We start from the raw sequence: 24,752 nt of genomic DNA on the forward strand, positions 1-24,752 counted from the left end.
CACTGCTAAAGATAATGAACCGAACAAAACTACCTATCGATACAGTTGCCAAGGAGGGAGGTACAGTTGCCAAGGAGGTGAGTCATAATCCTTACGCTTTTGGGCTGGGAGACAAACCTACCGTTGTAGATTAGCAAAGAAAAGGAAAGGAGTTACGATGAAGGCTGAAAGTAAAGAAGACTAGGAGGCAGTACGAGTTAGTCCACGAACCAATACGGGGAAACTTAAATGGAGGTTTTGTCTGCCAAGTGGAAGACTTCTCCTTCTGTGGATTTCCAAAGCCTTGGTATGATTGGGAGAAAAAAACAAGGTATTCGGGGTTCGAGATCTTCTTCGGACAACAGACAGACCTGACCCCTAACACAGATCAAGGCAAGACAGCAAGCCTGGATATTGAAGAAGAAGAGCTATTGGGAAAAACACTGGTTGATTTACTAATAAATTCTACTGTTGGAGCTGAGTCCGCCAAGTTGGGGGATAATAGTTGCACTATCTCAATGTTCGGGGATAAACTAGCAGTGGATTTCTCCAATCTTATCGTGGACGCATCTGGGGCTCCACACCTGGTCTGGAAATTTGAGAAGGGTGTCATCAGCAATTTTGAATTGGATAGTGAGTCTGAATCTGATTTTGCCATGTCTGTGGAATCGGAGTCAGATTCGGGTTCGTCCGAGTCTGGTACTTCCGGGAGTGGTAACTCGGATACCAAGGTCCTGTCCAGGTCGTCTTTTAGTTTTTCTTTTAAATCAACTATAACCGAGGATCCTGACTATTTGAATGGGAATACAATGGACTTTACTTACTTCTCTGTGCCTTTGGTTTGTTGTACTGACCTTGATTTTCAAAATTTTGACTTAAACAAAGAGGAAGAAATTCCTCGGGCTTTGAAAATTTTGATTGACTAAGAGGAGGAGAGGCGTGTTAAGGCCTGTACTGATGAAATCATTGCAATTAATGTAGGTACTGAGAAGGATCCCTGCTTAGTCCAGATCGGGTCTACGTTGTCATCGAAGGAACCCGAGCGTTTAATCGCTTTATTAAAAGATTTCAAAGATGTTTTCACGTGGTCCTACGAAGACATGCCTGGAATAGATCCTGAGATTGTACAGCACTGGATCCTTGTTGACCCTGACGCCCAACCAGTTAAGCAGAAGCTATGTAGAGTCCACCCAGATTGGGCGGTTAAGATCAACGAGGAGGTCACCAAACGGATTGAGGCAAGGTTCTTACTTGTATCTGAGTATCTGACGTGGTTGGCCCATATCATTTCAGTTTTGAAGAAGGATGGCAGAATTAGAGTCTATGTCGACTTCGGGGATTTGAATAAGGCCAGTCCAAAGGATGACTTCCCTTTTCCACACATAGACGAGTTGGTAGACTTCACCGCCAGCCACGTGCTATTATCATTCATGGATGGGTTTTCCAAGTATAACCAGATTATGATGGCACCCGGGGATAGGGAGAAGACCGTTTTCACTACTCCGTGGGGCACCTACTGCTGCCGAGTCGTGCCATTTGGGTTGAAGAATGCTGGGGCTACCTACCAGAGGGCTGTAACCATCATTATGCATGACATGATCCACAAAGAAGTTGAGGTGTACGTAGATGACATGATTGCTAAGTCCAAAGAGTGAGAAGGCCACTACACCACACTGGAGAAATTCTTTCAACGAATTAGAGAATATAAATTGAAGCTGAACCCCCAGAAATGCACCTTTTGGGTGACGATAGGGAAGATGCTGGGTTTCCTAATCACATAGAGGGAAATTGAGGTAGATCCTTCCAAAATCAAGACCATCTTAGAAATGCCGCCACTAAGGACAGAAAAGGAGATGCGCGACTTTCTAGGTAAAGTGAAATTCATAAGGTAGTTTATTTCAAAACTAACTTTCACTTGTGAACCACTATTTGGTCTCCTGAAGAAGGGAAAGAAGTTCTAATGAGACGATCGCTGTCAGCATGCCTTTGAACAGGTCAAGCAGTATTTGCAGAATCCGCCTGTGTTATCACCACTAGAACTGGGGAAACCATTGATCTTGTACCTATTAGTGATGAATTTGACTATGGGGTGCATGCTAGCTCAAGAATCTGAAGCCAAAGTGGAGAAGGCCATCTACTATTTAAGAAAAAAGATGCTAGAAGACGAGACCCACTACACTCTCCTGGAGAAAGCTTGCCTAGCCTTGGTATGGACCACCAGAAAGTTGAGGCACTATATGTTAGCTCATTCTGTAATCTTGGTTTCGAGATTAGATCCCGTTAAATATCTCTTCGAGAAACCAGCACTTACAGGTAGGCTAGCTCATTGGTTGCTTCTTTTTTCCGAATTTGATCTCAAATATGTTATGTACAAGTCCGTTAAAGGGAGAGCTATAGCGAAATTCTTGGCAGACCTTCCAGTAGAAGGAGATGAAGCAATGGAATACCAATTCCCAGATGAAGACATTCTGCATGTAGAAGTGGAAATGTGGATGATGTACTTTGACGGGGCGGCTAATCAGTATGGTTATGGGATAGGTGTGTTGCTCATAGCACCCGATGATTCCCATATACCCTTAGTGTTCAACCTCTGGTTTAGAGTGTCCAACAAAAAAGCGGAATATGAGGCGTGTATTGCTGATTTGGAAGATGCCCTAGAACTAGGGGCAATTAGGTTGGACATTACTGGGGACTCGAATTTGGTTGTCTCTCAAGCTAACGAGGATTGGAAAGTCAAAGAAGAGAACATGAAGATGTATCATCAGGCCTTGGATATTCTGATTCTTAGGTTTGAAAAACTGACGTTTACATATTTGTTGAGGGAGAGCCACCGATTCGCTAATGCGTTAGAAACTCTATCTTCCATGGTAGACATCCCACTAGGAGTGAACATGTGTCCAATCATCATTGAGCAAAAGTACACGCTGTCTTACCAAACCATCGCCGCAATAGATGAGGTTCAAGATGAGAATCCCTACTATTATGACATTTGGAATTTCTTAGAAAAAAAAACACGTATCCACCAGGGGCGAATGCCAAAGATAAACGGGGAGATATGGCACCTGGCCATCCAATTTATCATTTGTCGAGGTAAGCTGTACAAGGGAGGTCATTTGGGAATGCACAAGTTGTGTGTCGAAGAAAAAGAATCAAAACATCTCATGGAGGCCATCCACAGAGGGAAGTGTGGAGCTCACAAGAATGGTGTGATGCTGGCCCAGAAGATTCTCAAACAAGGCTATTTCTAGTCAACTATGGAGGAGGACTGTATTGATTTTGTTCGGCGATGCCACAAATATCAAGTCCATACTAATCGCATGAACATTTCGCCATCAAAGCTCTACAACATGACTTCACTGTGGTCTTTTTCTGTTTTGGGAATCAATATAATTGGTGCCATCTCGCCAAAGAGGTCAAATGGGCACGAGTTTATTCTGGTGGCAATTGACTACTTCACGAAATGGGTGGGGGCCTAGTCTTGGTCTGTATTGAAGGCATCGCACGTGGCTAAGTTCATCAAGAACAATATTATCTGCCAGTATGGGGTGCCGAACAAGATCATCTTCGATTATGGCTCGCATTTAAGAAAGAGGTGGTGGATCTTCTTGAGAAATATAACGTGGCTTTTCATAAGTCATTGACGTATAGACCACAAACCAACGGAGTTGTTGAGGCTGCAAACAAGAATGTGAAGAACGTCCTACAAAAGATGGTTGAAACATATAGGGACTGACCGGATAAACTGCCATTTGCACTTTGGGGCTATAGAACGTCAATTTGAACATCTATAGGGACAACCCCCTATTCTCTAGTGTATGGAATGAAAGCTATTCTACTAATTGAGATTGAGCTACTGTCGCTACGCGTAATGGCTGAGTGCTAGATAGCGGAGGTGGATTTGCAACAGAGCAGGTTTGAGAAATTGATGCTATTTGACGAGAGGAGGCTGAGGGCATTATATCATATCTAGGGCTTCCAACGTAGAATTGCTAGGGCTTTTAACAGGAAAGTTAAGTCCATAAATCTCAAAGAAGGGGATATGGTATTGAAAAACAACTGAGCTCCCATCCATGACCCTAGGGGCAAGTTCAGACCCAATTAGACTGGTCCTTATATCATCAAGTCAATCTGGTCAGGAGGGGCAATTATTCTTATGGATTTGGATGGCTTGGAGTTTTCACAGCTGATCAACATGGGCAAGTTGAAGAAATATTACCCTTGAGAGGCTCGCTAGGCCAAAAACCCAAAAGGGCGACCTAGGAAAAAGTTAGAGCATGAAAAATTAGAAATAAAGAAAAATTGTGCTCACATGGTAGAAAACACGAAAGAGTGGCTTTGGCAAAAGTTAGAGCGCAAAAGGAGAGCGTTAATACTTAAGTGAACCTGAACCGAACTACATAAGGTCTCATTCCCATTTTTGGGATATGTAGACAACTTCATCCCGAAGTTCGGCCATAGCCATCTCCAAATCAACTGTCCTGTTTCCATCATTTGTTGGCCTGATTGGGTTGTCTCCGTTTGGCAGAAAGGTCAGTTGCAAGATAAGGCAGCGATGATAATGATAATGCAGTTGTGGGCAATTATTGATCTTTCGATTTGGTGTTATACATCGTAAAGATGGGTTTTTAGTGTGCCAGGTAGTGACCATTTTCGAAAATTGTTTTGAAAAGTTTTAATGAATTGATTTTTCTTAAAATTTTACCTTTTTCAACTTAGACCATTTTGGGACCAAAAGAAAATTTTTCAGTACTCGCAACTTTAATTTTATTGATTTCTACACAAGTACACTTTCCAACTCTCTGATTTAAATCAAAGTTGCTTTCACATCATAAAACTTGAAAAGAAACATCAAAGCAGTAAAACTATGGGCACAACAAAGTCAGGTAGCTCTATGTCTTCTTCTTGGACTTATGGAAGTTTCTGTAGCTAAAGATGGCCTAACTTGTTCTTTGTCCACAAGCCAAGCCAAGCACTCGCTAGAAAGGGCGTAATTGAAGCTAGAGCAGGGACCAGAGGTTCCCTTATCCTCCAAGCAGTGAGGTACTGAATCAAGTGTGAACTACAAATGGGAAATGAGGCCAGGTATTCCACCTCCTCATCTGGACGTGTCTAATCATGCCCAAATTAGCGCCTGAACCAGAAAGGGAAATAAAATAAGCAGTGCATGAGGCCAATCAACTGTATACCCGGTTGACGGGACATGTTCTAGCTCATTTCAGTCAAATTAAGCCAGGGGCAATGCGAAGTTATGTCAGCTGCAGACCTGCTGCACATCTAGTCACACCATAATCCCTCTGTAAGGAAATCCACTAGCCATTGGCGAAAGAAGTAAGCTCAAACTGAGTACTCGAGGCAAGGGTCCACCACTTTTAGCTTATCCATCAACCATACTTGCGAAGGGATGAAAAATAAGAGAGATTAACGAATAAAGAGATGTACGTTGAGAGAAAAGTAAGGAAAAGGATAGAGAGGAAAATAGAGAATGAGTGGTGAGTGGAGTGAGGATCACAAGTAAGAATGGTGGGAAACAATACCTGGAGAAGTAGCAGGCTCCCTGCAAACGGAGTAGGTTCTCGCTGACGGAAAGCATCAAGACCCATCAAAGTTTCGGCCAGTGCCAAGACCATGTAGCATTTGTCCTCTTTCAGACACTGGGCCACTTTGATCAACCAGATACTGGCCACGCTGACACTAGGGGCAAGAAAGAATTGCAAAAGCAAGCACCAGCAGAGAGCATATTGTCGGTAGCCTCGCCAAAGAAGGTCACTCTTGTCTCCAACAACGGAAAATCAATGAACTAAACCTAGGATGTCCAGCTCCCTGTCATGAGCCAAGGATCGAGCCTCATTCAAGGGGAGCCCACACATTCGTCCCAAAGCCTGGGCATGGCCAAAACGGGGCTAAGGCATAATTTCTTCGTCGCACCGGGATTCCATCAATGATTAAAATTCTTCGAGCGTTGGACACATTTCTTGTGATCCAAAGCGAAATACATGTGTAATTGGGTCCCAGCATCAGACCGCTGCATGGAGGAGCAAAAAACAAAGCGAGGTGCAGCTTAAAGGAAAAAGAGCATTTAGGCCAAAACCGCGAAAATTCACCTTTTTCGAGCAGTCTACAGTGGCAATCTAGTCTTAGAGCCTATTGTTGAGAAAAATCTCCATCTTGAGAGAAAAATATCAAAATTTTGTTGTTCTGCCGGGAAAACAGCTTGGGATCACTTTTTATAGACTTTGAGAAGGAGCAATACATGACAGCTGGACTGCACTGATCGACATCACTTTTAGGGCCGACCGTACCCTATTGAAGGCTGGCCATACCTACTTCGAGCCGGCTAGCTCTTAATGATTGCCCAGATCAGAGCAGTTGTAGAGAGGGCAAGTTCTCACCTTGGCGTACCAGAGCTGTGTTTTTAGTTTTGTCTTGTTTGCATCATGTGTTGTTTAGCATTTTTAGGTTGTTTTCATTTTGTTTTTCTGTCATCGAGTTATATTTTGTATTTTGAGTGGTTGTAAGTTGTTATCTGATTCAAGAATCAATTCAAGAGCAAGTTTTCACGGTTCTAACGCCTTGTACAAAGATCACTATGCAACAGTTGTGCCATACAGTCATTACATGCTATGCAATGCAAGAGAAGTCATCCAAAATTTTCTTTTCACAACTTCCGGGTCCAAACCCGATCATTGTCTTACACAAGCAAAAACAAAAGAAAAGCTTTTAAAAACAAAATACAAGAGTCTATTTGAAGCTAGTTCCTAACTACAAAGCAAAAGAAAAGAAAAGAAAAGTGAATCATCAACCCATCATCGCCCTCTACCTCAGCTGCAGAGGAGGTGCATCACTATCATCACTGGGGCTACTAGACTACATGTCGTATACCCATTAAAGGACTCCTCAGAAGGTGAGCGCTGCCTGACCCTACCTCTCCCTTGGTCGGCCTACCCTCTGCCTCGCACTAGGCCCCGTCTCCCTCTTCTCCTGGCTGAAGGAGGTCTCGCAGATGTGGCTGGCATCGGCTCAAGCTGAAAATAGTGCCAATATCAATATAGACTCAACAGAATGGCAGACAAGATTGTAGCAAAAGTGAATTATAAACAAAGTATACCTCAATCCCGTGAGTAGCCAGAGCAATCTGTCTCCTCTGCGCTATGAGGAGTAGTCAGTCAATTGTCCGAAGGAGGTCATCAGCGTACGCCGCAGGTACCTGCAAAAGGAAGAGAATTTGAGAACAGTGGACAAAAATAACAAAGTACAGTGGGAAGAAATAAGAAAGTGTAGCGGACAGAAGTATAAAGTAGTGTGTAGCTACTCAATGTTGGGAGTAATCACCAGCTTGTGGTCCCTCTCCTTGATATGCTCAAGAGGAATCTGTCCGATCACTCCATCTGGTCACATGTACATGACCTCAGTAGGAATCACGGGAAGCCCGAGAGTAGGAGTTGTAGTGGGAGCAACTCCGGTAATGGCGACAGTAACCTCAGGAAGTACAAGGGCCACACCCTTAGTAAGCAGAGCCATCACCCTAGGTCTGTAAGAATATGATGAAGTCATCCGGCTCATGGTGCCAATCACCATCTTCCCCCAACATAAGGAAGTCAATCTGGTGGAGGTCATCAACTATCCTCATGCCTGGAGGAGGAGGATGTGGAATGTCATGATCCACTACGCATCGCGTCTGACGGATGAACCTCTCTCCCAAGTAATGAGCTCGGCCAAAGGGACCCTCAAACAAAATCCTTATGGTAGAGGCGTGCTATGCAGCAACATAGGTCGTCCTCACTACCTAAGGGATACCTGCCCAGGGGTGCCAATCAACATGTGGAAGTAGGTGTTAGATGTCAAAGGTCTAAACAGTATGAAAACAGTGCAGTATGGGACAATAATATGGAAACAGTGTAGTATGCACACAAAATGTAAAAGTTAAAGGTTAGTATTGTTAACTTATCTACGGTGACGACATTGAAGAAGTGGCGAAAATAAGGAAAATCTTCATCTACGCACCGGCAATGCTCAAATTGAGAGTTATAGTACCGAGAGCGGGGTACTAACAACTCAAGTGGCCATACTGGGACCAGAGAAAGGGAGGTGAAATATGTGTAAACCCATAGCTACAAGAAAGTAGATAAGCAGTTATGAACAGAGCAGATAAGCAAGTATAAACAGGAAATGTAAAGTAAAGCAGGAAAGGAAAGCATAAAGTGTACCTCCCAAACTTACCAATAGCCGCCAAATAAGTCCGCCTTGTGGCGGAGTGTGGAGCTCATGGAGTAATATAGGGTGCCAAGCCGGTGTCGCCCCAGTCATACTCCCCTACTCGCTATAGATGCACCAGTGCTCCCAAGATAAAGCCCCATGATATTTTCCCTATTCGCAAACAGGGTAGTACTGAGGAGATATATAAGAAATCTGCGAGCATACTGGGCGACCTCCTCCAGAGTAGCTAGCTGAAGATCAGAGAAATGCTCCGAGAACCAACTGTATCTCACCATCCCAGGACCGACAGCATCTGGGATCACTCCAAGAAGATGGAGCTGGGCAGCTTTCCACTGCGCCATGTCTAGATCAAAAGGGATCAAGCCACAAACACCGACTTGCAGGGCAGTGAGCATTGAGAAGTCATACGAGGTCAGAGTCAACTCCCTGATCGACGAGTATTGTAGCGAGTCTGTGGTGTCCCACCATCGCTCCACCAGGGCCCGTGAAGAAATGGGTCAGCCCTCATTTGCACCATCCTAAACAGAAAGGCCTAGAGCCAGCTGCGTCGACTAATGCACAAACCCCCGCAGGGAGCCTCTCGTACTATAAACACCCCATTTTTGACTGTCCTCAAGACTTGGACGTCATCGTTTGAACACTCGATGATCATCCATGCTTGTGTTCGTTTTGAGTTCTCGGAAGTCTTGGTTGCGCGCCTTGCCTCAAGATCTCACAACTAGTTTGTTTTGTGCTTGGTTGTGGACCAAACACTTGTGTTTTTGCTTCTGAGGGAAGAGGTTGGTCTATTAGCCATCCCCTCAACCCACCGGCCATGGCCTGAAGCCACCGACCTTGTTTTCTTGCCACCGGCCAAATATATTGGTCGATCGGCACTTTAGTTGGTCGGTCGGCCAATGTTTTGGTCGGTCGGCCACTTTTTCTGGCCGAGGCATTTTCTTTTCCTTTTTCAGGCATTGTGCATGCCAGCTGTGCCAACTTGTGAGCATAGACTCTGCCCTCCATACACGTGTATGAAGGGATTTCATCCTTACACTTAGCTTCCCTTGGAGGCTTGGAATTGGATTTTCAGTAAAAGGAGGGTCTCTCCTCCCTGTCCAAAGGTTGAACAATCTGAGAGAGAACATATATCACTCTCTCTCTATATCTCCCCCTCTCTCTATATTTATGTGTGTAATAGTGTTCTAAAGGGTGTTTTTGTTCATATTTTTGCACTAAGACACCTAGTGTTACACTATCCTTTAGTTACTGAGGTGCTAAGGGTTTGATTTCAGAGTTTTTGAGTTGTTTTTTATCAGAAGGAGGTGCTAGAGTGGGTGTTCTTGAAGTGTTCTTTAAGGGTGAGAAACTACTCTTTTTGTTCCCCATTTTTGCTTAAGCTTTTAGCAATACTTGCATGCTATTTTAAGCTTAGTGTCCTACATAAAAAAGTTCTGTATTTTCATGCTTGAGATGTTTCATTAAGGTCACTTTTGTGTTGGGGGTTGTCTACCCCGCCTTAGGCCTTGTTTGGCCTCATTTTGTGCCTCTTCCTTTTGGCTTTGGAACCCTTTTTGTTTTGACCTTCTCACCACTGAAATCCAGAGGATTTTTGGTGGTGGAGAAGTGATTTTGAGGTCTTGAATAGGGGAGCGACACCCCCCTCCCTTTGTGTCTCACTTGCTAGCATAAATGGCTCATAACATTAGCATGTTTGCTTAGCATGTCTTGGCTCTATTTTAGCACTTTTTAGTGTCTTTTAGGACCTGCCTTAACTCTATTCCATGTTGGCTTGATGGCATCTTGCATGCTTCACATACTTGTAGAGTAATCTTGCATGTTTTCATGACATGTATCTTGCATTTAGACCATCATGCTTGCATGTTTTGACTTAACTTTGAGAAGTTTTTAGCCTTGTTTTATCATGCTTGAGCTCTGTTTGGTGTTGTCTTGGTCATGTTTGCCATGCTTTGTATAGCCACCATGTATTCTAGCTTGTTAGCTTTGGGTGTGTGAGTCGTTAGCATGCTTTACTTGGGCCTTTCAGTGATTTGGCATCACTTATCATGATATTTCAGTCCATGTTCCATGCTTGTATGCTTGCATTTTCCATCCTTTCAACGCTTTGAAGGGTTGTTGTCTTATGCTCCATGTTTGGACCATTGTATATGCTTCCATGATTAGGTCTTTGGGATGCCTTCTCGTTGGGTTTTGGGGCTTATTTTGACATATTATAACTCTGATTTTATTGGCCTAATTCATGCCATGATTGGTTATAGCAGGTGTAGTGCATTTGCCCTTTTGGGCCTTATATGCGTCTTGTTTTGTGCTCGCCTTCATAGCATGTTTCGGCCTCATTCCATGCATGTTCTAGCCTTGTTTTGGTCTGCCCTAGGACTGTCTTGGGTCACTTTGGCCCTTTAGGGCTTGGTTGGCTTGGCCATGGTATGAGCTCCTTGACTAGCTTTGAGTATTGAACCCATTGGCATGCTATGCTTCACTTGTGTATATGATTTGGCGTCATTCTTCACATGATTTCAGAGTTCATTGCATTGTCATGTTCTCATGTTTGTCCCATTTTGCTCATGTTTGAGGATTGTGCATTGTTGCATAGTGTTTAGAACAATATGTGTACATGTTTGTTTCGCATGTTGGTGCCTTTTGGTTTAAGTCCATTTGAGCATGTTTGCTTTCATGATATTTGCATGCTTGTATTGCATCATGTTTGCATGTTTGGTATATCGCATGATATTTAGCTAATTGCATTACATAGCATTGTTGTATACTTGGCGTGCCCATGTTACATTAGCTTAAATTGCATGCTTAGGTTGCATTGCATTTGGCATGTTTGCTACCTTAGTCTTGTGTAAATACTTGAGTCCTATTGCATTTGGCATGCTTAGGTCGCATAACATTGCTTTTCCACATTGCATTGTATTTGGCATACATGCATTGCATTGTGTTCGGTTTGGGGTGTCAAACCAAACATGAGGAATGAGGGACGTTCATACTTGAAGTGACGTTCATACTTGAAGTGACGAAACGTACCTCAATCCTCGGTCGCCGACGCTCATGATCAAACATGATGGAGTTCTAGGCATTCATGTGTTTTGTTGCATTCACTCCACATTGATTTGCACACTTGGCACCTTTGGCCATCATGCATTGAAATGCGTGATTGCTGGTCTGAGGGTCAAGAGCCATACTCCCTTGAGTTCATAGTATGATGGGGAGGGTGGTCGTGCGCACATTGTCTTGTAAACACCTTGCCATGCATTGTCTGTCCTCTGTTGCAGCAAAAATAGTATTCTGCAAGAAGGGATGGCCGGCCGGTTGTCTTCAGTGTCGGCTGACTAAATTAACCTAGCCGAAAGCTTCACTTTTGGTCGATGATCATTTTCCCATGGCTGGTGACTTCATCTCTTGGCCGGTGACCTCCCACAATGCTCAGGGAGTGGTTCAGAAGCTTCCCAAGGATTTTCACAATTTTCAGAGATACAAAGCAGTGCAAACAGAGGCAACATGTGGCATGGCAATGGGTTTCCGAGCGAGGCAACCGCGCATGCATCATTCAACCATCCCGAGGCGGAGCTGCGGCGGCCTCTTTAGTTTCATACTTAGATTGTTTTGTAGTTAATTTGTTAATTAATTAAGAGTTTGTAATAATTAATTAGCTAGGATAGTTGATTTATTATTTGGTTTGTATTATTCTTTCAGACCCTCCATCGAGAGGGTGAATTTGTAATAAGTGTGTGTGTGTGTGTGTGTGTGAATGTCTTCAAACCCCACGTCTTTCTCTCTTTTACTTACTTGCTTTTGATGGTTAGTTTTAGGCCATGTTTTAATTAGCATACCTTATGTTAGCATGTTTGCATACATTCATTCGTACTGCACGCACCGGGCTCAGCGCATCATACTAATTGCATAGTATTTCAATTCCAACTTGAATACGTGTATCGAGTTGCTGCATTTCACATGCCATTCTTAGAATAGCCGAGCCTATTTTAGTTGCATTTTTGCATGTGTTGCATTAGCCATCTTAACATGAACTAGGATCATGCATGATTTGTAACTAGTTTCTTGTTTTGGCTCGAAGTACACTGTAAGTGTTTATGCTTTAGCATCTTGCATGTGTGTGAGTGTTAACGTGACAGCATGCCTGCCATGAGGCTAATTGCTTATGTGATATAACTGCCTGAATGCCTGTGGGTGAAGGTTGGATTACTTAAATTTGGACAATTCATTGAAATCCGTATTTTAGCCTACTTGCGAGTAGCGAACTCTACACCATTTCCAAACAAATGGATATGCGATGCTTTGTTCCAAATTAGGCGATCTAGTCTATACTTGTGTGTTGTGCGCATCAGATAGTAATTGTAGCTAATTAACCGGAATAAGAACACATGTGTCTTCAAAACAAAATATCATGTTTAGTAGTGGCCGATCTTTGATCGGGCGAGCGGGGGTGCTCATAGATGACCTTCCCCAATCGTACCCAAGTTCCCGAGCCGAGGCAACTTTGGTGATGATAGACACGTGGTCTTAGGCACGAGTCAGGGTTTTCTAAATTTCCCCAAAATAAAGTATTTAGGTGGCGACTCTGTATCTGGCAAAGCAGTCCATGTTTGGCACTTCTTTCTTGAAAATCAGCTTTCCAAAACGATTTTCCGGATTTGGACTCTTTGGTGATTTATCGGTCTCACATTGCACTTTACGGGATTAGATTCAGAACCGCGACACAAATGAGTCTGAACTGTGGAAAGGCATAAGGCCCCCCGGGGCACGTCTACAGTTTCTGGCGACTCTGCTGGAGAGTTTGGAGAACTTAACTCGAACTCATGATATCTTGTTTTGATTACACTTATGTGTCTCTTTGCATTGCATTTGCATTGGTGCACCTAGGACACCGTGTTTGCCATCTGCTATTCTTAAACGGTTTGCCGGAGGCTCGCTTTGAGAACCGTGTCATAGGGCTGACTGGTTACGGGCTCTGCCATGAAGGGAACACAAACCCCAATTTTTACCGGGGCACCCTTTTTGACCATTCGACCTAGTGTATATTCGGAATCCATAGTGACTATTCCAAACTTGGACCAGTTGCTTACCCGATTACAGGTTGTTTGAAACCGTTGTGTGCGTAATGAAACCCTAGCTCCTGACAAAATAGGACAGGGAAACCCTACCCCAATATAGGGGTGTTTTGGCTCTCACTTGCTTGCTATGTGCTTTTACAGTGCGTCTCTACAGGAATGCCTGTATCAGTTTGCAAGTTTGGGCATCAGACCAGAGGGCATCAGTGTTTCGAGAATCAGTTATATCCGCGGGTATCAGATTCAGATTTGGGGCAGTAATTCGGGAATAGTGATCAGTGTTTGAGAACAGTTCATTCAGCATACGTTTGCCAACTATGTGTTGTCTTTATTCAAACTGTTATGCTTTCCATTTTTCTGTTTCCTTATCATGCTTTATTTATCTTTTTGCTAGGTAGTTTAGCAAAATTGCTTTCGACCTAGCAGATATTCCCCAAGCACTCTGGACTAGAGGTCGCAGACTCCATTGATCTGAGGATCTGATAGACGGACAACCAGTGTTCTACTCTTTACCCCCGGTTGCTAGACGGAGGCCAGTAAGGCACAGCGTATCGGTACCGCGGTTCCCAGATCAGTGGTCCTTGAGCAGTCAGGTTGAGATTTCTGAGTCTACTGCAGAGGCAGATATACCGGCAGTTCAGTTAGATCAGGGCAGTATAGCAGGGATTGAGGAAATGATGCGTCAACTCCAAGAAAATATGAAAACTTTGCAGCAGGGCGTCGTTCGTCAAGCAGAATTTGCCAAACAACAGGCTGAGGTCATGGCTCAACAAGCAGAGTTAATTGCCAGGCTACAACAGCAAACCAAAGCATCTGCTTCACACCAAGCTCCTCCCCCACCAAGAGTCCCAATACCCAGGGAGAAGGCGAATGTCCAGAATGTCCAGGAGGATACAGACATCCCAACGGGGCCACCTCTGCCCCCGATTCTACCTCAACTATCCAAGGCATCCACGCCTATCAATCGACCGGATTCCCCCTTTGAGTTCGAGGTAGACCCCACGGCATTAAAAGTGAGCAAGCTTGAAAAGCTGTTCAAGAAATCTCAAGGTGTGAAGTGCATTCCGGACATTGAGGATGGGTATACCGACTCGGCCGTGACGCTGCCAGATCGATTTAAAATGCCACACATCGATCGCTTTGACGAGTCTGGGGATCCTATGGTGCATCTACGGTTGTTTTCAGACATACTGAGGGCGATAGGCTTATCTAGATTGTAAAAGCTTTCCTTGTTTGGCCGGGCCTTGTCAGGTGTAGCGCCCATTTGGTATGCAAAACTAGAAGATCCCGTCAAGAGAAACTGGGAGGAGATGGCCGAGGCCTTTATAGCTCAATACTCCTATAATACACAAATCGAGGTCACAACTCTTGATCTTGAGACCACCAGGCAAGAACCAAAGGATAGCTTCTCCGATTTTGTGACCCGATGGAGGGCCAAAGCCTCGATGATGACCATCAGGCCTGTTGACAACGATCAGATTCGGATGGTTCTCCCCCTCCCCACCTTTGCAGATTTACATGAGATTGGGGGGCAGATCGAAGACGCTATGAAGCAGGGCCTCATTGATAATAAGAGAGAACAGCCCAAGAGAACATTCAACAGCAGTGCGAATGCAGGCACGACCAGTGCTGCAGCTGCTAGATCTTCAGATGTGAGTATGGTTACCACCACCAATAGCCCAAGAGCCCTTGCAGCTACGCCATTCACCGGTGCATCCGGTAGTAGCCCGCAAATAGCCAGATATGCACCCAACGGCCAAAGAACCTTCACTCCACTATATACGCCCCTGTCCAAAGCTCTGCGGGTTTTAATTAGAAAAAGGCACTTGAAACCCCTAGAGCCGCAGCCATTGCCAGAAAAACTTCCCCCTTCCTATAACCCGGCGAAGTACTGTGCGTTTCACCAACAACATGGTCATGACACTGACCAGTGCTATAGGTTGCGTCACGAGATTTAGGATCTCGTCGACAATAAGGTGATCATGCCTCCGGAGAAACCGAATGTCACAACCAACCCTCTCCCACCACATAACCAAGCTCCACCTCCCAAACACATCAATATAATCCAAATTGGGTTTGTGCCATGCAACCCTAGTATATATATCACCTCTTCTCACCTACCCAAGGCGAAGGTGTTCATTCTTGACAGCATTGACTTGTGCGTGTTAGACATCTCCCAAACCCAACCTGGAAAGGTGGAGGTAGCTGTCGAAGATGAAAGTGGGTCGACTGTAGAGGTAGATGAGAATGCAAATACAGAGCCTGAGAAGTTTGCAAGCTTCATGTACAACCCGAGCCGTTACATTACATCAGCAGGCCAGGCTAGGCCGAATATGGAATTGCTAGTGGGGGCAGAGATTTGTGTAGCTCGGGAAGATGGACTCAATCAGGGGCTAGACGGCTTAGCAAATCTGGAGGAGGACATCGCGAACCTTCAATTCTTCAACGAACAAGACTTAGGGGACGTGGCAGTCAATTGGTTTGATGAGTCAGCGGAGTCTACTGGATGGCTTGACGACCAGCCGGATGTTTTCAAACAACCTTAGCTAGAACAGGGTCCGTCAGGGACGGGGATATCGACTGTGGCCCGAAGGGCCGAGAATCTGGATGCATCGCCGGAGAGCGCCGGTGTTAAGAATTTTTCTTGGGATCCGGGCAATTTAAAAATAAGAGATGATGAACAACAAGCTGCACTGAAGCAATCTGAGCGGGAAAGGATCGAGGACTCTGAGAGAGTCAGGAAAGCCAAAGCCCCTGTGGAAATAGAACGTGCTGTGTGCACAGGAGCAGAGCATGCTGCGGGCACGGGAATAGAAGGTGCTGTGGGCACCAGAACAGTTGTGACAAAGCCGGACAGGTGTCTGTCGGCTGCCGATGGCATGTGGTGGGAAGATGACGATCTATGTCTGGCCCACACAGATGAGGACTGGGGGAGTAACCAGCCGGATGATACCTGGTACATTGGCGAAGTTGATCACATGACTAGGAGCGGGCGGTATTTCAAGCCCCCACACTTAGATCAACCAGAAGCGTCCGGAAAGGACAGGGAGGCAGACAAGCAGAAGGATAAATTGCTCAAAGAGGAGGCTATGCTGAAACAGCTGAAGAAGATACAGGCAGACATCTCCATCTGGGGACTACTTATGGCTTCATGAGTCCATAGACAAGCCGTTCTATCTGCAATGGACAAAGCCAAACTCTCAATAGACACCACGCCTGAGCAGCTGGCAGGATTGGTTTTTCCGGGAGGAGCTTCCCCGACGTTGACCTTTTCTGACAAGGAACTGACGCCTGAGGGTGCAAACCATAACAAACCGCTCTATATCTCTGTGGAGTGCAGAGACAAGTGGGTACCGGTGGTTCTTGTCGATACAGGGTCCACTATTAACGTATGCCGGTCAAGGACAGCATACGCAATAGGGTTGAAGCCCGCGGACTTTGTGCCAACTGCCCAGGTGATAAGGGCTTATTACAATACTAGCAGAGAAGTGATAGGGACTGTGCCGATTCAGACCAAGGTTCATCCAGGACGTAACGAGATTGACTTTCATGTCTTGGACGTTCCCGCGACCTTTAATGTACTCTTAGGGCGGCCGTGGCTGCACCCGGTAAATGCATTTTCTTCCACCCTGCATCAGATGTTGAAATACCCCCACGGGAAGGGGGTGGCTACAGTTTTTGGGAATTCGTCAATCCATCCGCCGTCGGAAGTGTCTACACTGGCTTTGGAAATCGAGCATGGCACGGAGGATGTATTCCTATCAGGATTCACCCTAGCCAAGGCCCGGGTCATACAGAACATCCTAGCTGTTGATGAAGGGGTGTATGTTAGCGGTCAGTCGATATACCTCATGAACAAACTCCAGCACATCCCTGGGATGGGACTAGGAAGAAGTGGCCAGAAGGGCATTGCAGTATCAGCTGAAGTGCTGCACAACCCACATACCTGTGGTTTGAGTTATCTGCCCACCAAAGAGGACTGGGTGAGGAAAGGTAAGGAGAGGGCTGAGAGAGTGTGGACGCGCCCCGTGGGCTTATGCTTTTCCACAGTTCGGACTCAATATGTCACGGTTCTGAATCTAATCTCACAATGTGCGATGTGAGATTGATAAATCACCAAAGAGTCCAAATTCGGCAAATCGTTTTGGAAAACTGATTTTTAAGAAAGAAGTGCCAAACATGGACGGTTTTGCTAGATACAGAGTCGCCACCTAAATATTTTATTTTGGGAGAATTTAGGAAACCCTGACTCGTGCCTAAGGCCACGTGTCCGTCATCCCCAAAGTTGCCTCGGCTCGGGAACTTGGGTACGATTGGGGAAGGTCAGCTATGAGCACCCCCGTTCGCCCGATCCGAAGATCGGCCTGTACTAAGCGTGATATCGAGTTTTGAAAGCATATGTGTTCTTATTCCGGTTAATTAGCTAATCTTACTATGTGATGTGCACAACACACAAGTATAGACTAGGTCACCTAATTTGGAACAAAACATCGCATATTTGTTGTTTGAAAAACGGTTTGAAGTTTGCCGCTCGTAAGTAGGCTAAATCACGAATTTTGATGAATTATTCCAATTCCAGCAATCCAACCTTCACGCACAGGCATTCAGGTAGTTATATCACATAAGCAATTAGCTTCATGGTAGGCATGCTTTCATGTTCACACTCACATACATGCAAGATGCTAAAGCATAAACACTCACATCGACACATGTATTCAACTTGAAACTTAAATACAATCCAGTTAGTATGATGTGCCAAGCCCGGTGCATGCAATATAGATGAATGATGCAAACATGCATAGCATAAGGATGCTAATTGAAACGTGCCCTAGAACTAACCATCGTAAGCGGTTAAGTAAAAGGGAGAAAGAAGTGGAGGTTGAAAGACATGCATCACACACGCACGCTTGTTACATAATTGCGCCCTCTCGAGGGAGGGATCGAAAGAATAATACAAATCAAATAATTAACTAACTAGCGAGCTAACTAATTATTACACAACACTTAACTAATTAAACAAATTAATTAAGCTAAGAAAGCAGTAAAGAGGCCTCGGGAAGAGGGACGAATGCGTGCATGCTCGGCTCTGCTCGGAAATCCATCGCCATACTCATGCTGCCTCTGTTTACACTGCTCTGCACCTCTGAACACTGCACAAGTCTCAAAGTTGCTTCTAAACTACTCCCTGAGGGTTGTGAGAGGTCACCGACCATGAGGTGAGGCCACCGGCCATGGGGAACTGATCATCGACCATTTGTAAGGCTCTCGGCCAAACATACTTAGCCGATCGGCATTGAATATGGTCGGTCGACCATCTATTCCTGCAGAATGTTATTTTGCTGCAGCGAAGGACAAACAGAGCATGGCAATACATTTTCAAAGCAATTTATGCATCACCACCCTCCTCAGCATGTTTGAGAGTTAGAGGAGCATGGTTCTCGACCCTCGGGCCATTACTCACGCATTTCAATGCATGATGGCCAAAGGTGTCGAGTGTGCAATTTGATATCAAATGAAATGCACACAAACACAAAAGTGGGGCCTAACCTCCATCATGGTTGATCAAGAGACAAGGGATGCAAGTATGCAAGCAAAACTAATGCAACATGATCATTGCGAGGGTAACAAGCATGCCAAATGCAGTGCAACCTAGACAAGCATGCAAGATGCAACATGGACATTCAAGCATGCAAGGCGAACATGTGACAACATGTGAGGATAGGCAAGCATGTAACAACATGTTAGGCAACTTAACAAGAGATGCATACCAAATGCAATACCACTTAAACATGCAATAACATGTTAATAGGCCAAGTATGCAACAACATGTCATGGATTAAGTACACAACGAGGCACAATTAAACTAGCATGCTACAACATGCAATTTACCAAATATGCAAGAAGTATGTAACAACATACAAGGCAAGCATGCAACAACATGCGGGGATAGTCTTAAACCAAAACGAGCAGCTCTCGAATAGGCCCAAATAAGTGGCCAAAATGCTAAGGACATGAGGACAAATGCACACACAAACATGCATGCTAAATGGTCCAATACTTAAGCATGAACGGGCAACTTTTAAGAACACTTAAAAGGAATGGACAACATTACATGCCCTGAAATGGGGCTAGGAGTGATGTCAAATCACATAAACGAGTCAAGCATGGCATGCTCAAGACTGGAGCCTAAGACTAGTCGAAGGACTTGAACCAAAGCTACACAAAACAAAGAGCACATGGAAAGTATGACCCAAAACAGTGCTAAATCAAGCTAAAGTGAGTCTAAAACATGCAATGACCAAAGCCAAAACAAGCTAAAACGAAGGGGCAAAATCATGAGGCATGCAAGGCCATCAAAGAGGTGTTACATTACACTTAATACAACCGAACATGGCACGATTTAAGCGACCCAAAACAGAGTTAGGACATGTCAAAATGAGCCCAAAAAGCCACTTAGATGGCATCCTAATGACCTAAGCATGATGGCATACACAATGACACATTCATGAGGCATAAAACACAAACCCTTTAAGACAATAAAGGAGTGATAAGTGCAAGTATTCAAGCATGAAAAATGGACTGAAATAGCATTCTAAGTGATGCCAAACCACTGAAATGATCCAAATAGTGCATGCTAGCAACTTGGACACTCAAAGCTAACAAGCTAGATTGCATGGTGGCTATACAAAACAATGCAAGCATAACCAAAACAATGAAAAACAGAGCTTAAGCATGCTACAGCAAGGCTAAAAGCTTCATGGAGTTGAGCCAAAATCATGCTAAAAACACATGTTACAACATGCTGCATTTTAAGGCCAAATCATGGGATTACAAGACAAGTGTATGAAGCATACATGGCATGTCTAAACCAACTCAAAGCAGAGGTGTATCATGGCAAAACAAAGCCTAATACATACTGAAATGGAGCTAAAACAAACTAAACACACATGCTACCACACAAGCCATTTATGCAAGCATTAAAGACAACAAGGAGAGGCGATGACCCTCTCATTTTTAGGACCTCAAAACCACCTCTCCACCACTGAAAATTCTTTGGATTTCAATGGTAGAGAGGTCATGCAAAGACCAAAACAATGGCCAAAAGGTATGGCCTAAAACAAGGCCTAACAAAGCTTTGGAGGGGGGGAAACAACCCCAAACCTCAAAGTGACCTTAAACAAAGTTCTAAAGCACACAAAATCAGAACTTTTATCAGTTATAGTTGAAGCTTAAAACAGCATGCAAGAATGGCTAAAAGCCTAAGTAAGAAAGGAGTAACTAAAGTAAGGATGCTCACCCTTGCAGACCTTCTTTAGAAACAAAGCTCCAGCACCTTTCTTTGGTCAAAACCAGTCTAAGAACCCTAACAACGACCTTCTAAGGCCTCAACAACCTAAGGATGGTGGAATGCTAGGTGTTCTAGTGCAAAAGTAAGACAAAACTCACTTTAGGTCACGAAACAAGACCAAACTAAGTAAAAAAGATACAACACTATATCTATCCTCTGAAGAACCAATTTTTTGAACCCTAGACGAGGGAGGAGGAGCTCCCTCTTTATAGAGGCTCAAATCCTCAACCTTCCAAGAGAAGCTAAACAAGAGGCAAATCCCTTCATACACGTGTATGGAGGGGGTGAATAATGGGTGCCAGCTCATAGCTGGCACGAAATATCTGCATAAAGCAGATGAACAGCGTTCGGCCAGCAAAAATGGCTGATCGACAAACACAATGGCCGGTCGACCAAATATAGTGTCGACCGGCCAACACTCTTGGCCGGTGGCAAGAAAAAAGGGCCGATGGCCTCATGCCCTGGCCGGTGGGTTGAGGGGATGGCAAACAAGGCACCCTCTTCCCTTAGAAGCAATACCACAAATGTTTGGTCCATGACCAAGCACAAAACAGATAAGTTGAGAGATCTTGAGGCAAGGCACGTTGCCGAGACCTCCGAGAACTCAAAACGAACACGAGCTTGGATGATCATCGAGTGTTTAAACGATGACGCCCAAGTCTTGAGGACGGTCAAAAATGGGGTGTCTACAGTTGCCCCTCTTTGACAGAACTCGAAAGTCACAACAATGACGGGAGTGAATGTTAAAGCCCAGAGACGACCCATTTTTGACAAGGCCGAAGACTTAGACAAAGCAAGCAAGATAGCAAGATATGTGCCCGAAGGCAGGGGCAAAATGCAAGAACAATGCACAATGCCGAGCATAACTTATGATCATGCAAAGAAAGCTGTAACGAAGAATAACATGTAACAGTTTTAAGCAAGCTCAAAACCAAACTACATTACAATGCAAAAAGGATGTAAGAGAGTTATGTAATTCTCGCTATGTCTCACGCGGAGAATACAATACCTGTCTGGTTCGTCTGGTCGCGCCAGCTTCAAATGAACCGTACATATAATATCGTGCCTGCAAAAGAAATAAACTTAACAGCTACAACATTGTTAGAAACATGCATAGCAACGCAAGTGAAAAGTGCGTGACAACGCGAGTGAGGGGGTGCATGATAATGCGGGTGGAAGGGGTGCATAACAACGCAACCCAAGTGTGTGCATAACAATGTGATTTGAAACAAGCATAACAATGCAAGGAGGGCACGCGCGACAACACAAGCCGAGTGGTGCATAACAGTGCAAACCGAGTAGTGTATAAACACATATAAGTAAAGCATGCGCGACAACGCATACAATGTGTGCAGCAATGCGAAAGGGGAGAAGGGGTGCATAAACACATGTAAGTAAAGCATACGCAAAAACGCATGCAATGTGTGTAACAATGCGACAAGGGTGCATAAACACATGTAAGTAAAGCATACGTGAAAATGCATACAATGTGTGTAACAATGCGAGAAGAGTGCATAAACACATGTAAGTAAAGCATACGTAAAAACGCATGCAATGTGTGTAACAATGCGAGAAGAGTTCATAAACACATGTAAGTAAAGCATACGCGAAAACGCATGCAATGTGTGTAACAATGAGAGAAGGGGAGAAAGGGGTTAGTATGGGTTAGTTACGTCCACATGCGGCACGCGAATAGAGAAAAGTTAGATGCGTCCACGCGCGGCACGCGAGTGGAGAAAAGTTAGATACGTCCACGCTGTAGACACCCCATTTTTGACCGTCCTCAAGACTCGAACGTCACCGTTTGAACACCCGGTGATCATCCATGTTTGTGTTCGTTTGGAGTTCCCGGAGGTCTCGGCTACGCACCTTGCCTCAGGATCTCCGAACTCGACTGTTTAGTGTCTGGTTTTGCACCAAACACTTGTGTTTTGCCTTGGAGGGGCAGGGAATGCCTTGTGAGGCATTCCCACACATCACCGGCCATGGCCAGAGGCCATCAGCTGGTGTTTTGTTGCCATCGGCAATATATATTGCCGGTCGGCATTCTTTGTTGCCGGTCGGCACTCCATTTTGACAAAATGGCATTTTTGAGCAGCCGATTACTGTTCATCTGCTTTTGCAGATATTTTAAGACAGCTGTATGTCATTTTGTTCCCCTCCATACACGTGTATGGAGGGATGGACTCCTTGTTTGCTTACCTTGTAAGCTTTACAAGATTGGCTCCTCTTATAGAGGAGCCCTCCTCTCTTGGCTCTAGGTTAGACACTTGAGAGAGAAAAACATTGTGAGAGCTCTGGTTTTAGGTTTAGGGTTTGATATATATTCTATCTCTATACCTCTCTCTCATTTAGCCTTTGTGCATGTTTAAGTGTGTTTGTGTCTTACTATTGCACACAAACACATAGTGTTACACCTTTCCTTGGTTTCTTGAAGGACCAGAGGTTGTTCTTGAGGTTCTTGAGCTGTTTTGAGCTCAAAGAAGCTGCTGGAGCTTCATCTTTGAAGAAAGTCAACAAGGGTAAGAAACTAGTTCCTTTTTACCCCATTTTTGCATTCTATTTTTACCTATCTTGCAACTATTTTTTGGCTTTGCATATAATACAAAAAAGTTCTATTTTTAGGCCCTCTAAATAGTTTGTTTAGGGTGTTTTGTGGTTTGGAGGTGTTTGACCCCTCTTAGGCCTTGAGAGGCCCCATTTTGTGCTATTTTGTGTAAGCTCCGAGACTTTGGTGTTTGGGCCTCCTCACCACTGAAATCTTGAGGGATTTTAGTGGTAAGGATGGTGCCTTGAAGTCCCAAGAAGGAGAGGGCCACCCCCTCTCCTTGTTGTCCTTGAAATGGACCATTTTTGGCCTCTTGAGGTAGTACCTAGCTAAGCTTCATGTTGACCATGCCTTGGCTGTTTTTTGTGCTTATTATGTCATAATATGCCTCTATTTTTTGTTGGTTTTGGTACACCATGCATGCTTAGCATACCTACCTTGTAATGCCACTTTGTTGCCTTAACATGCCTTAGGTTATAAACCCTTGTTCTAGCATGTTTTAGGCTTAGCCTTGTGAATCTTTCATGCTTGTTTTGCCATGTTTAAGGTCTGTCCGTAGTTGTTTAGGCCGGCCATGGCATGCATTGCATAGCCTCTTTGCATTTTTGGCTTGTGGGCCTTAAGTATGTGAATGTATAGCATGCATTACTTGCCTTGATTTAATGGTTTGGCATCCTTTATAGCACCATTTCAGCCCCCTTAGCATGCTTGTATGCTTGCCTTGGATGTCTCTTTGATGCTTTATAGCTTGTGTAGCATGCTCCATGTTTTGGCATTTGTGCATGCCTTTGAATTTAGGTCATTGGGATGCCATCTAAGTGATCTTTAGGCCTTGTCTTAATATGCTAAAATTCTGTTTTTAGTCATTTAATTCATGCCATGTGTGGTTGCACTAAGTGGAGTTCAATGCTTCTTTGGTGGGCCTTAGGAATTGGACCATATTCGCATACATGTGTGCATGTGTTTTGGGCCTCATTTCCTTGGCTTTGGCCACTATTTTGGACCTAACTTAGAGCCGTCCAATTAGTGTAAGTCCGTCCCTTGCATGCCATTCAAGTGTTGTTGCATCATCCCATGTTTGCATGCTTTGGTTGCATATATCACATGCTTGAAATCACTTGCATTTGGCATGCATTCCCTTGATCAATTTACTAGCATGTTGCATGATTAGATCACAACTTGCATGCTCTAAGTAGTTTGCATAGTTGTGGCATGCTTGTATGCTTGTTTGCCTAGTCTAATGTACCTAGGGAGCATCATTTGCTTGTATGTTCATGTTGCATGCTAGCTCACATGATTAGGGTCGCATTGCATTGGCATGCATGCTCTACCTCTTGACCAAGTCATGATGGAGGTAGAAGCCCCTTGGTTTGTTGGTTTGCATTGCATTTGACATCAAAATGTGCACACTTGGTCCCTTGGGCTATCACGCATGGAAATGCGCGATTGATGGTCCGAGAACCAAGGAGCATGTTCCTTTGAGTCATTAACATGATAAGGGACATGATTGGAGCATATATGGCTTGAATTGCATTGCCATGTTCTGCCTTGCCCTCTGTTGCTGTCAAATGCAGATTTTGCAGGAACCTTATGC

General features: G+C 44.5%; 1 protein-coding gene across 1 annotated transcript; it reads left to right on the forward strand.

Moving 5' to 3' along the window:
• The first annotated feature begins 2,345 nt into the window (after positions 1 to 2,345).
• On the forward strand, positions 2,346 to 4,594 carry LOC145816086 (uncharacterized). The gene is made up of 3 exons (XM_082912326.1): positions 2,346 to 2,476; positions 2,579 to 2,936; positions 4,505 to 4,594. The coding sequence occupies exons 1-3, from the start codon at positions 2,346 to 2,348 to the stop codon at positions 4,592 to 4,594; spliced, it is 579 nt and encodes a 192-aa protein (XP_082768452.1).
• Positions 4,595 to 24,752: the final 20,158 nt, after the last annotated feature.

Source organism: Camellia sinensis, unplaced genomic scaffold (genome assembly GCF_055761805.1).
Source record: "Camellia sinensis isolate YWXY unplaced genomic scaffold, ASM5576180v1 Unanchor3, whole genome shotgun sequence".
Taxonomy (NCBI): domain Eukaryota; kingdom Viridiplantae; phylum Streptophyta; class Magnoliopsida; order Ericales; family Theaceae; genus Camellia; species Camellia sinensis.

Coding starts and splice junctions, on each gene's coding strand:
- LOC145816086 (XM_082912326.1), top strand. CDS start 2,346: ATGTACAAGTCCGTTAAAGGGAGAGCTATAGCGAAATTCTTGGCAGAC. Junction 2,477..2,578: donor GAAGTGGAAATGTGGATGAT/GTACTTTGACGG, acceptor CCTCTGGTTTAG/AGTGTCCAACAAAAAAGCGG. Junction 2,937..4,504: donor CCATCGCCGCAATAGATGAG/GTTCAAGATGAG, acceptor TCCGTTTGGCAG/AAAGGTCAGTTGCAAGATAA.